At 38.7% G+C, this 12,184-nt stretch overlaps 2 protein-coding genes across 2 annotated transcripts; one reads left to right on the top strand and one right to left on the bottom strand.

The window, feature by feature from the left end:
- Nucleotides 1-1,738: 1,738 nt before the first annotated feature.
- LOC139135249 (leucine-rich repeat LGI family member 2-like) lies at nt 1,739-7,435 on the bottom strand. Its single transcript, XM_070702540.1, has 5 exons — nt 7,245-7,435; nt 5,414-5,546; nt 4,511-4,598; nt 3,962-4,075; nt 1,739-3,369 (listed from the first exon to the last, which is right to left on the bottom strand). Exons 2-5 carry the CDS (start codon nt 5,486-5,488, stop codon nt 2,408-2,410), a joined length of 1,239 nt encoding a protein of 412 aa, XP_070558641.1. The 5' UTR covers nt 5,489-5,546; nt 7,245-7,435; the 3' UTR covers nt 1,739-2,407.
- Nucleotides 7,436-7,478: 43 nt separating this feature from the next.
- Nucleotides 7,479-11,629, top strand: LOC139135248 (ubiquitin carboxyl-terminal hydrolase Usp2-like). The gene is made up of 2 exons (XM_070702538.1): nt 7,479-7,930; nt 9,358-11,629. The coding sequence occupies exons 1-2, from the start codon at nt 7,782-7,784 to the stop codon at nt 11,300-11,302; spliced, it is 2,094 nt and encodes a 697-aa protein (XP_070558639.1). The 5' UTR covers nt 7,479-7,781; the 3' UTR covers nt 11,303-11,629.
- The last annotated feature ends 555 nt before the right edge of the window (nt 11,630-12,184 follow it).

The following is a 12,184-nucleotide window of genomic DNA, read 5'->3' as shown; positions in this document are numbered from 1 at the left end:
TACCCCCACGGGACCTTTCATGGGCCATCCTCCATGACTCTGAACAATAGACCAGTGCATGGAATGATGGGGATGACAACTTGGAATATCTTTCTGATAATCTGCCAGTGTAACTCTGTCACTGTGCAGATACTGAGAAACTGCTGCATGCTGATGCAAAACCTGACACACAGTCTGTACGTTGGCAAAAAAATATTTCAATCCTAAGGTTCTGTTGAAAGATGACAAAACACATTTCAGTTGGTGAAAATCACAGGACTACCCTTTTACCACAAATTGAAGATTCACAAGAAAAAATAATCAAGAAAGGATAATATTCAAGATTATTACAGTGTTATTATTGCTGTGAACTGAAGTAGCTTAAAGGTGGAGCTGCATGTTACCAACACAGTTTTTTTTTTCAAAGCAATATTTTTCATCAAAGATGACAAGGAAACCCCTCGTACAATATATTTTCAAACGCAGAGAATCTAAGTTTAGTACGGTAGCAATAGTGTTACTCAGAGGATGAAGGGGGTGTATATTTGGAGTATAAAAAGTCCATTTATTAATGATGATAATTTAAGTCAAAAACTTGATACTATTTTCACTTGAAACAAGTATATGTAAAAAAAGAAGACTTTTATTTTGCATTATCTATCCTCATTCTAAAATGGCAAGGATTGAAAGATTGACACTCAAAAAAGTGATTAAAATCAGGATTAGCAAAATTAAAATGCCTTTTATTCAAAATGTGAGAACTTTATTGCCCCCCCCCTCCGAATAGTATTTAAAGAACATAGTGTGAAAATTTCAGAAAATTTGACCAAGCCAGAGTGGAATTACATTTTTTGGAAATCTTGAAATTGGAGAAAAATAGTAGCCAGGACATTGGGTGATTTGTATAAAATTACACTTCTTTCTCACCCAAGTTATGTCTGCTTGATAAGCTGAAAGGTGAACCCAACCCATATTTTAATCTTGGCTTAACAAATTAATTAAAATTGACTGAATCTTAGCAAAAAAGCGATTTTTGAGCAAAATAGCTGTTGGGTGCAACAACCTCTTAGATCAAGAACTAGTACATGAATCAGGTGACCTAGTTTTCATTGATGACCACTATCAGGGAGTACCTTTGGGGGAAAACCCACCACAGATATTCTTCATAATCAAAGCCAATACAGTCAGATGCATTGAACAAATCACTTCAATTCATTTTCTCATGTACTGCTGTAGGTGCGCCCAATGAATGACCATACCGTTCATAATAGCCATGTCATGGGACACCAGCATTTCCTGGAGTTGTGCTTTGAAAGGGTTATTCCATCTTGTCAAGGGGTGGTCACACCATTCACAACAGGAACATTTTTGTTTTCAAAAAAACTGTTTGAGTACTTTTTATTTTTAAAGCACAAAACATGAATAAGTACCATCTTATATTTTTTTACAGTGACACATTATGTGAACATGATTGGGTTCAGTATCATTTTCGACACGTGAACCCTGAATTAAAGACCAGCTCTGCAAGCAATCCATCTCTTCATTTTATAACTTGGCATCTTGTGCATTGTTCTCATGAAGTCACTCAATGCTTGGGTGAAAAATACTGGACACTGTGTTTGACTTACTCATTCATAAATAGATAGATGATTTCAAAAATAAAATACCAGAGTAAAAAAAAAGAAAGGCCCAGCGCTTCAGTGCCAGAGTCGCATCGTCTAACATAGTTTTGGTCACAAATGGATTTAAAGAATTCAACTTTGTCAGTCGACGCATATAATTTACTACTTCCCCGTAGTTACAGTCCTTTGACATTTTATCTGTACAGTACCTGTAGCAGTACATGGTATTGACATATGTGGAAACATCAAATATAGAGTTTCTGCTGTGTAGGGGCTTTTGTCAGCCTCTCTGAAAACTGAATATACAAAACAGTTGTTATATTTTAGTTTTTCTGTCGTTGATTTACAAATTGGCCTGATGGATTTCTGGTTACTTGGCACAATGTCGAAACATAGATTGTTCATCACATTAATCAACCAATTATATTTTTCTCTGCTTATGATGTATAAAGTAATCTCCCACAGTCTAAAGATGGTGATCAAGTGTTTGAATTTAAACAGACTCGATCACGGCAAGTTGGCATGTATCCACAGTGCATTTTTGTGTTTGGCAATCCGAGTGAAAATCAGTTATTGATGACAAAAGTTTCTCCAATCAGTACATTAATTGCCATGAACTTGATGGTGGTTTTGCCAAAAGATGACCGCTGCTCTGTGATTGGCTGATCCAGTTACCGTCATTGCATCTAACAGTACGGTAGTCTGGCACATTTGTTTGGTGTGGAAGTCGCCTTGTGATCACAACACTTTTCTGCTAAGTTACGGAGCTTAGCAATCAATGGTGGGTACAGGATACGCGAGGAGTTTCACGTGTGGTAGTTGATTTCACTTTTGTAATACCGACAGACATCATGAGCTTCGTCCCCAGCTCTCTGGTCAGCTTTGCTCTTCATTTTCATGACGATGTAAGGACCGTGGTGTCCGACATCGACGACTTCAACAGCCGTAACGTGAGTGGCATCGTTGATGCTTGTCACCCGTGTGAAACGCCCGTGAGTTATGTCCAGTGAGAAGATAGCAGCCTCAAGGTAACCACCCAAGAAGAGATACAAGCGTTCAGCATGTTCAAAAAACTTACATGTTGTCGAATACTTTCCCTGCAACATCTGCAGGTCGTCAAAATGCTTTTTATAGTTTCCGCGACATTTCTTGATCATGATTTGTCTCTTGGAAGTCTTTTTCGTATCAATGAAACATGCATAGGTGTTGCCATGGAAGCTGATGGAGTCCATGCTGGTGCTGTCACCAGTGCGGATCTTCAGAATGTTTTTCTTGAAAAACTTCACTCCGCTCCACTGCCATATGGTGGTACTGCGATCGCTGCCAAGCAGTACAACATTGTGATCATCATGCTGGACAAATACCGCGTACTTTGATTTCTGTTTGAGCTTTTCGGGAGAGCGGACGAATCTTTGTCCATTCCACTCGTATACCGGCGTGTTTGCGTAGGTTCCATTGAGAGCGAACAAGACAAACTGCTCTGTGTCGAGCTGCGTAAATCTTAAACCTCTTGCTTCCACTACGTCAAGCGTCTGAAATTCACAGAATGTCTCATTTTCCTCGTTCCACTTGTAGATGATGGGATAAGTCAGCAAGTCTGTGTTTTTCAATTCGTAGAGGAAGGCCACATTTCCCGTTCTGTATGAAGCAACCCCGAGATAAGTGACATCGCTAATGCTGAACACTTCCACACTCCAGACTGCTTCCACTCGTATTTCCTGTAGTAATTCGAATTTCCTCTTCTCCCATTTGTACACAAAGACAGCATCTATAAATAGAGTTGGAAAAAGACATGGACATTCCAAATTCTGACTTTATGATAACTAACAGAAAATGAAACTGCACAGATGTATATACTAGTTTTTATCAAGATTTCATTGGCATCTTTGCAAATTTGTATTTAAAAAACTTATTTCAACTTGTTTCAATTGGTGATGCATCACTCTTGCAGTCCTAAATCTTGCTTCTATTTGAGGTAACTCTTATATGTGGAAGTATTTTGTTAAAAAGATTATCATGCACTGTTCTCTTTCCACATGGATGATTTTTTTTTACGTTCAAGCAACTCAAAAGTAACAATCAGACAAATAGCAGGTGTCAACTACACATTTGGCAAATCCTGATATATGAGCTAAACATTTATTTGAGGGACTGAGGTACAGCCTGGTAACAAATGGTCACTAGGGGTCAAAGGTCATACCCACTCTTGCTCAACAGCTTGCCCAGATACCATTCGACTACTGTGACCTAGCGTAGTTTGGTTCAGGACAAAACAAATGCCACACACAGAACAACCGCCCCATGGTTGTATGTTAAGTTTTTGTGTGACTGTTAACCAAACATTGAGAAAATTACACTACCTCTATCACGGTCTGCAATTGCCAAATAAGTATGGCCACCTTTTCGGAAACTCTTCATACTGAAAATCTCACTGCCACAGTTGATGTCTCCATATGGTATAAGTTCTTGCAGCTCTAAATAAACAAAATAAGATTTTGATGATAATTTTTTTGTCAGTGTTCAAAAACAATTAAATATGTAAATCAGTGTATTTCTGCTGGGCAGTAAAGTTGACCCTTGACTCATCCATTCAAGACAATGTCAAAACTTGACAAGCTTCCCAGAAATTGGGTAATGTTATGTAAGTTTTATCATGTAAATTTAAATTGGCAAGATATGCCACAAGAAGTGGCTTACTGTTGTTTTGTCGGCAGATCTTTCTAAGAGATTCTTTGCACATGGACAATGATGTAGATAGTTGTGAGGAGGATTAATAAGAAAAAACATTCATCCAAGACATTTCTCACATGCACTAAAAACACTAGCATCAAAAACTGATAACACTATACGAGAAGATAACTGGCAAACTGTTCAAAAAGTCGAGTTCAAAACAACCAGGTCATATTTACCTGCATACAGACAGACCTCCATGCCTTCAGAGTCCACCTTAGCAAGTCGTACCTGACCTTCTTTGCATCTCTTGGTGAATTTGGCGCTCTGACAAGAAAAAATTACAGCAATGTAACAAAAACTGCAAATATAAGTTTTGATTCATCATCCTAGCGCTATCTTTGATTTGTTGGCACTTTTGTGAGTTTTCCCAGCATGAAGTTCTTCTCGGTTGCCATTTTGAAAGCTTTGTCAGTTTTCCTTTTTCGCAACTTCAAAACATACTTTTCTGTTACTCGAAAATTTCGTAGGCTACATGTCAGCTCTGACACAGTTCTGACAGTAACAAGCAGACTTGATCATTACCCGTATGACGATAGTCAATTTAAAAATACCAAAGCAATATGGATTGTAAGTACTGTTTACTTCATTTGCAATGCCTGAGTTGTCATGTGGAACAACTTGCAGCTTCGGTGCAAGGTGGCTTGCTGAAAAATTGAAAGCTTCAATCTTATCTAGTGCTCCATTCATTTCACAATTTGTTTTGTTCTGTCCATTAATTAATTTCATTTTTACTCCAAAAATTATATTGACATGCCAAGTCACAGTGTTACACTTGTCATATGATGTATGTATGCTTTGTCTAATATTATTTGTTGACGACCGAATTTTTTGTCTGGCTGAAAATTTGTTTGTCAACTATTGTGCATGTGTCGTGTTGTCAAGGATAATGCTCCATGGCAACAAACTCAGGTCTGCAGCTGATGCAGGGCCAGGAAGGACGTGCACTTATTTTCAAGAACAAAAGTTTATTTTGAAATGCAATAAAAACTAACAGTAATAAATTCTCTGACTAAATGAATTTTGAAAGATTTTATGAATTTGTGTGGGAAAGGTGTAACATGTGACGGATTATAACTAACCTGAACTGTCAGGTACTGCAGTTGAAAACTCAGCAATACAATGAGGTAGCTGACGACAACACTGAATGAAGCCATTGCTGGTGACGGATCAGCCTAGGGCTGCAACACAGATATTCTGTTGATGTGAACGTATCTGAAAATTTGTAAAATAGCAAAGTGAATGTGTTAGAATACTGGGACATTACAGCACTCATTTGTTGATACTTGGAAAACAAATGTGTTGGAAATGGAAAATAAAAATAAAACCCTTCATTCTATCCTGAGATTTGGAATTCTTATAATTCACAAGGAGCAAGAAATATTTTTGCGTCATATTCAGTCAATTCTTGATTTAATTTCCAAAATGATCAAAAAAATATGTTAGGGAAATAGATATTACAAATTGCTATGGAAACATGTAATGTGGAATTGTATTTTGGATCTTAATGTCCACAGGCTGAAATTTTAAAGTAAATTAAAAGATGATGTAATTGAATTCAATTCTGCGATGCTGTCAAATTCTTCTTGTTGCCTTTTATATGTTCTATGTAATTTTTCCTTGGATGGAATTTCATTTTGTTCACTCATTCCTTGACTCTCATTATGTGACATTGAACCTGTTGTTTTTCTGTGCCTAAGGAAGTAACAAAATCTGCTTCAAAAACTTTATGCAACGCTGAACTCAGACTTGGAGGGACACATTTCATGACACGTATGCCAGAGTGTCCAGTGTTATGTTTTTATAAGCTGATGTATTGTGTGAAATCGATGTCAGTTTACAAATCACCCTCCCATTTCACTCATCCATGTCATTCTGTTTGCGTATACATATGTCTGACGTCGTCATAATAAGCTTACATTTTGAAAGTGAGATGAGCTTATGAAAGTCACTTTTTAGTTTAACCCTTTTTACAGAGGAAACTCTGTAAGATTTACAAAGTGAACATCTTGAATAACAGCTCTCCATGGAGGGACTGTGGCTGAATGATAAGCTTCAATGTGCTTTTTAAATCTTCGCTGTTATTCAACATGTACTAGTATGGATAGGGAATGTAGTCTGCCTGTATGTTAAAGATTTGTATTAAAATTTTTCAAACTTGGTGAAAAACAAGAATTGTGTGGATTCAGATCCCATACATGTATATGTTTAAAAATGAGCAAACGCTACATGCACTTTTAACTATGATCTGGTGTGTTCACTTTTTAACATTTATATGAATAAACCATAAAACAAGGCCTTCTATATCAGTGTGAACCTTCCACCTATCTGGCTGATAAACTCTTTCGTAAAAGTAACTATTTCGTGTACAAAATCAGTTTGCGCTTAGTGATTAAGTAACATTTTTAATGCCTTCAAATGTTGTCTGATGTGTGCCTTTGGAAGATTCCCCCTGTTTTGATACAGTCTTGTTCTACCTCTGTGGTTTTTTATAAACGATTTTCTGAACTGAGCCAACTTAAAATGGGGAGCAAACCTGGCGTGTACTTGTACCAGAGTTACTTGTTGGCTGCAAGTCCGCTCTGTCCCTACGCAGCCCATAGACATGGTAGACGTGTGTGTATACACGTCAAACCAACGGTTACTTGTCAGCTGAAAGTCCACTGAAGCTCCATGCTTGTACCTACAATGATGGCGGTTGTGTTCTGATTTGTCCAAAGTTGTAAGTGCGTAGGCGTATTAAATCAAATAAGGCGGATTTTTTTTTCACCTGTCGTGGAGTCAGCCCCAGAGCAGCGAAATAGTGAACTTCGATCACTTTCCTCTGGCTCTCCTCATTCATTCATAATTTGGAATACTATAATTTGATCAATTACTCTGCTACTGTACAACATTGCCTACGCAATACCTTACCTTCAGGTCTTCTGTGTTTGTGATCTTGTCAACATGGTGGCCAGTGTTCAAATGCAAACGGCACACGAATGTGTGTTCAGTTAGAGTTGAGCACGACTGCCCTGTGGTCGTAAACAAAATACTTTGCGATTGTTTAGCTGAATTGATCAAGTGGACCTTTTTGGCCTTTTCCAGGAATTTGATGTACGCCCTCTGGAGAGAAAGAATTTCTTTGCCTGCTGGAAGAGGGCGCACGTTAAAGCGATTGTCCAAACATGGCTACGCGGAAGCTATGCAGACGCACTGCGTTCCGAACGCGAACAAAACCACGAAGTTAAGAGAAAACGGAGACGTCAGTGGTTATCGAAGTTAGGAGTCAAGAGCTGGAGACCCTAGTCGATCAGAATGCCATTATGTAGAGAAATCACACGATTGACATCAACAAAATGATTTTACTATGCACAACATGGGCTAGCGTATGTGACGTGGTGTTGAAACTTCTCCATAATCCATGTTGACAGCTTCATCAGCAGCTTGCTGTAGCAGCCGAATATTAAAATGAAACTTCCAGCGGTCTCCATGGAAACAGTTTGGCTTCTTCTCACCGAGAATTTCTTTCCATGGAGCCTTGCAAGTCGTGTTTTTTTGGAAATTGCCATATATATGGCCGTGGACTTTGTGGTAAAAATATTCCTCAGCCAAACAAGGTACGTACGTTTGTAAATTGTACTGTCAACTTACTTTATCTAATCGATTCTGCAAGTAGGTGGCTTCCGTATATGGAAGTACTTTTTCCTGCGAACGTCGTTTGCTCATTCTTTGTAAAGATTTGAAGTATGTTCATTGCGTTGAGGACAAGTTCTATGTTGCTGTTGATGCACTCTGATTGGTGTTCTTCCGGGTTTATTCTGTCTTGCCAGTCTACATAGCAAGTGCTATGGAGGCAGTTTGTGTGCTCAAGGAGGTCGTCCCTACCTCCTTGATGTGCATTCAGCAATTTACAGCAGTATCACTCTTTGACACAATTTGTAAAGCTTGAATTGCTTTTGACATCAAGATCCAGACCACAGCACAACAATGCAACCCAAGATCATTCAACAACCAACAGTAACTATTTTTTTGAAACGACATTTTTGTCCTGACCGCATAACAAACATTTGCTGACGGCATTGGATTGTCTGGATTGTGACGAGAAATTCAGTGAATGCAGTGCGATATCGTTAACTTGTATTAAAAGTACCCAAAACGACGACCACAGGTCAATATCCTGGACTCAATGACAATAATAGGGCTACCGTTGTCTGGCATTTAAAATTGCTGTGGTGCCTCATCAAACTTCCAATAATAAAATAAAAAAGGTGATCCAAAATGGAACATAGTAAAATATGCAAAATATTTTATCGTTATCGACACTGTTATGACCTTTGGCTGGTATATCATGTCAAACACCACTGTTCCTCTGCCACTGTAGAGTGAAAGGTGGAACGTGGTTATTGAATACTTAGACAGCTGTTCTATATAATTCAAAATCAACTGAGTGCTAATTATGATATATATATATATATATATATATATATATATATATATATATATATATATATATATATATATATATATATATATCTATATGTATATATATATATATGTATTATATATATATAATATATATATATATATATATATATATATATATATATATATATATATATATGTATATATATGCGTACACACACACATACACACAATGCACATATATGGTCTGTTGACAGATTTTGATCTCCCACAAATAATTTCTTTATTGAAACACACATGATGTATGGCACTATCATTAGTGTGAGTGATTTGAAAGGTTTTTATGATACTTTGTATAGCCCTTTGAATTTGCTTGTACTTTCTGAACACTAGTTTGTTGAGTAATGGATGCTCTTATCCAATAGAAAAGTTCATGTTGAACAGTGCAGTGAAACTTGTTCTTGTTAAGTGATAATATTACATTGTAAGTTCTGGCCACTTTTCTCAAAAGATTTGTAAACATTATTTTTGTTTTTTGATAACAGCAATGTCATGATTTCCAAAGCATATACTTGAGAGTTCTGTCAAATTCTTAATTTCAAATTCTCATATCTTTTTGCAGGTCTCTCCGAGAAAAGTACAAGATCTGGCTTTCTGAGTCTCTGGTCCTCCTACTTATCAGTGGAGTGATGGCTGTCTATGACCACAAACCTTATGTGTTATGGGCTCTTACCATCATGACAATCTGTTACACCCTTTCATATCGAAAGAAACGGCAACCTCCAGGACGCTTAAGCCAAGCTGAGAGGGTGTCTGGATCAGCCAGAGGTGTTCATGTTATGCCTGATACAAGTCATAATCCAGGCATAGAAACACGCGCTGACGAACATCACACGTCATTGATCAGGCAGGACATACACCAGAAGCGAGGGCCTATTCAACTCGGGGATAATTCAGAAACAAAAAGGAGCATTGCAGTAGGCCCCAGGTCATCAGATAGCAAAGTTACTCATTCGAGGGTTGCTGATTTGAAGAGCAATGTGAGGTTTTCGAATTCTTTCCCAAAACTTTATTCAGGACAAAACAGCGATACGAATCTGAAGGACAGGCTGTGGTCTTGTTTAGGATACAGTACTACGGTGGCAACACCACCAGGCCTGCAGAATGGCGGGCAGAACGTTTGCTTTATGAACTCCATACTACAGTGTTTGGCTCACAGCCCATCATTTGCTTCCAGGTTGGTGGACCAAGTGCCAAATATCATTACCAGCCAGGTGGACATGGCATTTGTGTCAACCATGTGCAATCTTCTACAAAGTCTGAATGTTGAACCGGGAAGCAGTTCAAACTCTATCATCTGCTCTACGGCCTTTCGCTGTGCGGCCAACAGACTCATCCCTGGTTTAATTGCAAACCCTTTTCACCAAGTGCAATCTCAGCAAGACGCTGCGGAGTTTCTGACCTGGCTGCTGAGTAGTTTACAAGCGATCCTCAACCGCAAGAAAGTGGCAGTGCCATCCACGAGTGCTGCCACCACAAGCAGCGATCAAAGCAGCCAGGTTGCCAGGAGTATTGCCGCTGTGAATATAGAAAGCGTTTTGCAGTTCGTCTACGGGGATTTGAGCAACAACAGAATCAGTGAACTCAAGGACCATTATCGCAGAGAAATTGAATTCGCGAATGGGTTAGACGTGGACACATACTCAGATGCAGTCACCTCATTGTCTGATTTGGAATGGCTGTGCTATTGTCAACAAAATGGCTCAGTCATCGATGAGCTCTTTACGGGTCAGCTGGTGGATGTCAGACGCTGCCTGATGTGTAATCGTATATCGGTTACGATGGAAACATTTACAGTCCTGCCGGTGCCAATCATGGAATACAAGGACCTGTCCGACCAGGATCCAAGCATCCATTTGTATCAGTGTTTCGAAAAATTCAGCAATGTGGAAAAACTGAGTGGTCAAGACAGTCTGGCATGCACCTGTACGAGCGGAAACAGAAGCCGGAACATGTCAGAGGGGAAAGGGAGGCGGAGATCACTTCGTATCAGAGAACGTACGAATAGAAGCCTCTCCGACACGAGATTGGTGAATGGCTGCCACGAAGACATGGACAATGACGCTGGCAGCACTAGCAGCAGCAGTTCAGGCAGTTTTGTGCCGGGTCAGCGCAGGTCATTGCTACGGAAACTGCCAGAGTGTCTTGTCGTTCAACTGATGAGATTTCAATATGACTCAACCAGGCTTACGACCCGTAAGAGGCACATCCCCATAAACATACCAGTGACTGACTTTGACCTGGCAGACCAGGTCTTTGACTCCTTCACGAACCGAGAATCGGGCGTCGTCAATAACAACACGTACGACCTCTATGGCATATGTTTACATCTCGGTGGCCAGGGCGCCTCGTGTGGACACTACATCTCGTACTGTTTGGCACCAGATGATAAGTGGTACAAATTTGATGATGACGTTGTTTCCCCGGTAACCGATATGGACAAAGAATGCAATAGCAGCCTCATCAAAGAAAACGCATACTTGTTGTTCTACAAGAGACAACAGTGAAAATGCCATAGATTCCCCTGAGAACATTTTTTTAACCATTTATGCCAAACTCTCTGAAAAAAACATACTATGAGTGGATGCTAACATTTCTGTAACAGTCCTATTGTCAAAACAACTATGTTCTTCTCATCAGCAATAACATGGGAACATGTAAAATTCAATATAACATTACTTGAGCAATTATCTACCAAGAGGCTGGTTTGATTTGTACAACAGAAATGTATTTTTTTGTTAGATCTGAAAGGATGCATTGTGTTTTTAAATTCGATCTCATGACAAAATTGTGTTGGACACTGGTGAAAAGAAAATAAATAGATAAAACGATCTTGAACAGATGTGTGTCTTTCCTGAAATGTTTTAACCTACCTGCGACCTGTGGATGTTTGAGAATGAAGGTATGTACACTGAATTGAACAAGAAAGAGTGGTTTAATTTAAAGCACATTTTAATGTCTTCATATCTCTTTGCGGGGCTTGCATTTGGAAGAAGCAAAAGAATCGTTGTGTTTTTGAATTTAATGAGCAGTACATGGGTATTTCGTAATGTTCTGATATTGGCCAACTTTCCATACACAAGGAAAACATTTCTTCAAACATAAGTTTTGGATCAAAAGTTACCAATATCATAATGTTCAGATTTGTCAATGGTAAACGTTTCAAGCACTGGAGGAGATGAGTAACAGGCTCTCTTTTCTTGTGTTGTTGACATTGTATCGTTGAATCTAATAATTTTTACCACAAATGTGCAATCTCACATCCATTGTCTTCTACAGTATCTTCCACAACTTTATCCAAATCGCAAGTACCATTCTATTTCATGTTTGGTGCAAACTTTGTAGCTTGTTCTGCATAAACATGTATTGACTGACACATGAATAGGACT

Source organism: Ptychodera flava, chromosome 6, assembly GCF_041260155.1.
Source record: "Ptychodera flava strain L36383 chromosome 6, AS_Pfla_20210202, whole genome shotgun sequence".
Classification (NCBI taxonomy): domain Eukaryota; kingdom Metazoa; phylum Hemichordata; class Enteropneusta; family Ptychoderidae; genus Ptychodera; species Ptychodera flava.
This window is presented reverse-complemented; position numbering and strand designations above follow the sequence as displayed.

What these genes read in the sequence shown, in the direction of transcription:
- LOC139135248 (XM_070702538.1), top strand. Translation starts at nt 7,782, where the DNA reads ATGAAACTTCCAGCGGTCTCCATGGAAACAGTTTGGCTTCTTCTCACC. An exon ending in ATATTCCTCAGCCAAACAAG is followed by an intron (nt 7,931 to 9,357) that starts GTACGTACGTTT and finishes ATCTTTTTGCAG; the next exon opens with GTCTCTCCGAGAAAAGTACA.
- LOC139135249 (XM_070702540.1), bottom strand. Translation starts at nt 5,488, where the DNA reads ATGGCTTCATTCAGTGTTGTCGTCAGCTACCTCATTGTATTGCTGAGT. An exon ending in TGCAGTACCTGACAGTTCAG is followed by an intron (nt 4,599 to 5,413) that starts GTTAGTTATAAT and finishes TTTTCTTGTCAG; the next exon opens with AGCGCCAAATTCACCAAGAG. An exon ending in GGAGGTCTGTCTGTATGCAG is followed by an intron (nt 4,076 to 4,510) that starts GTAAATATGACC and finishes TTGTTTATTTAG; the next exon opens with AGCTGCAAGAACTTATACCA.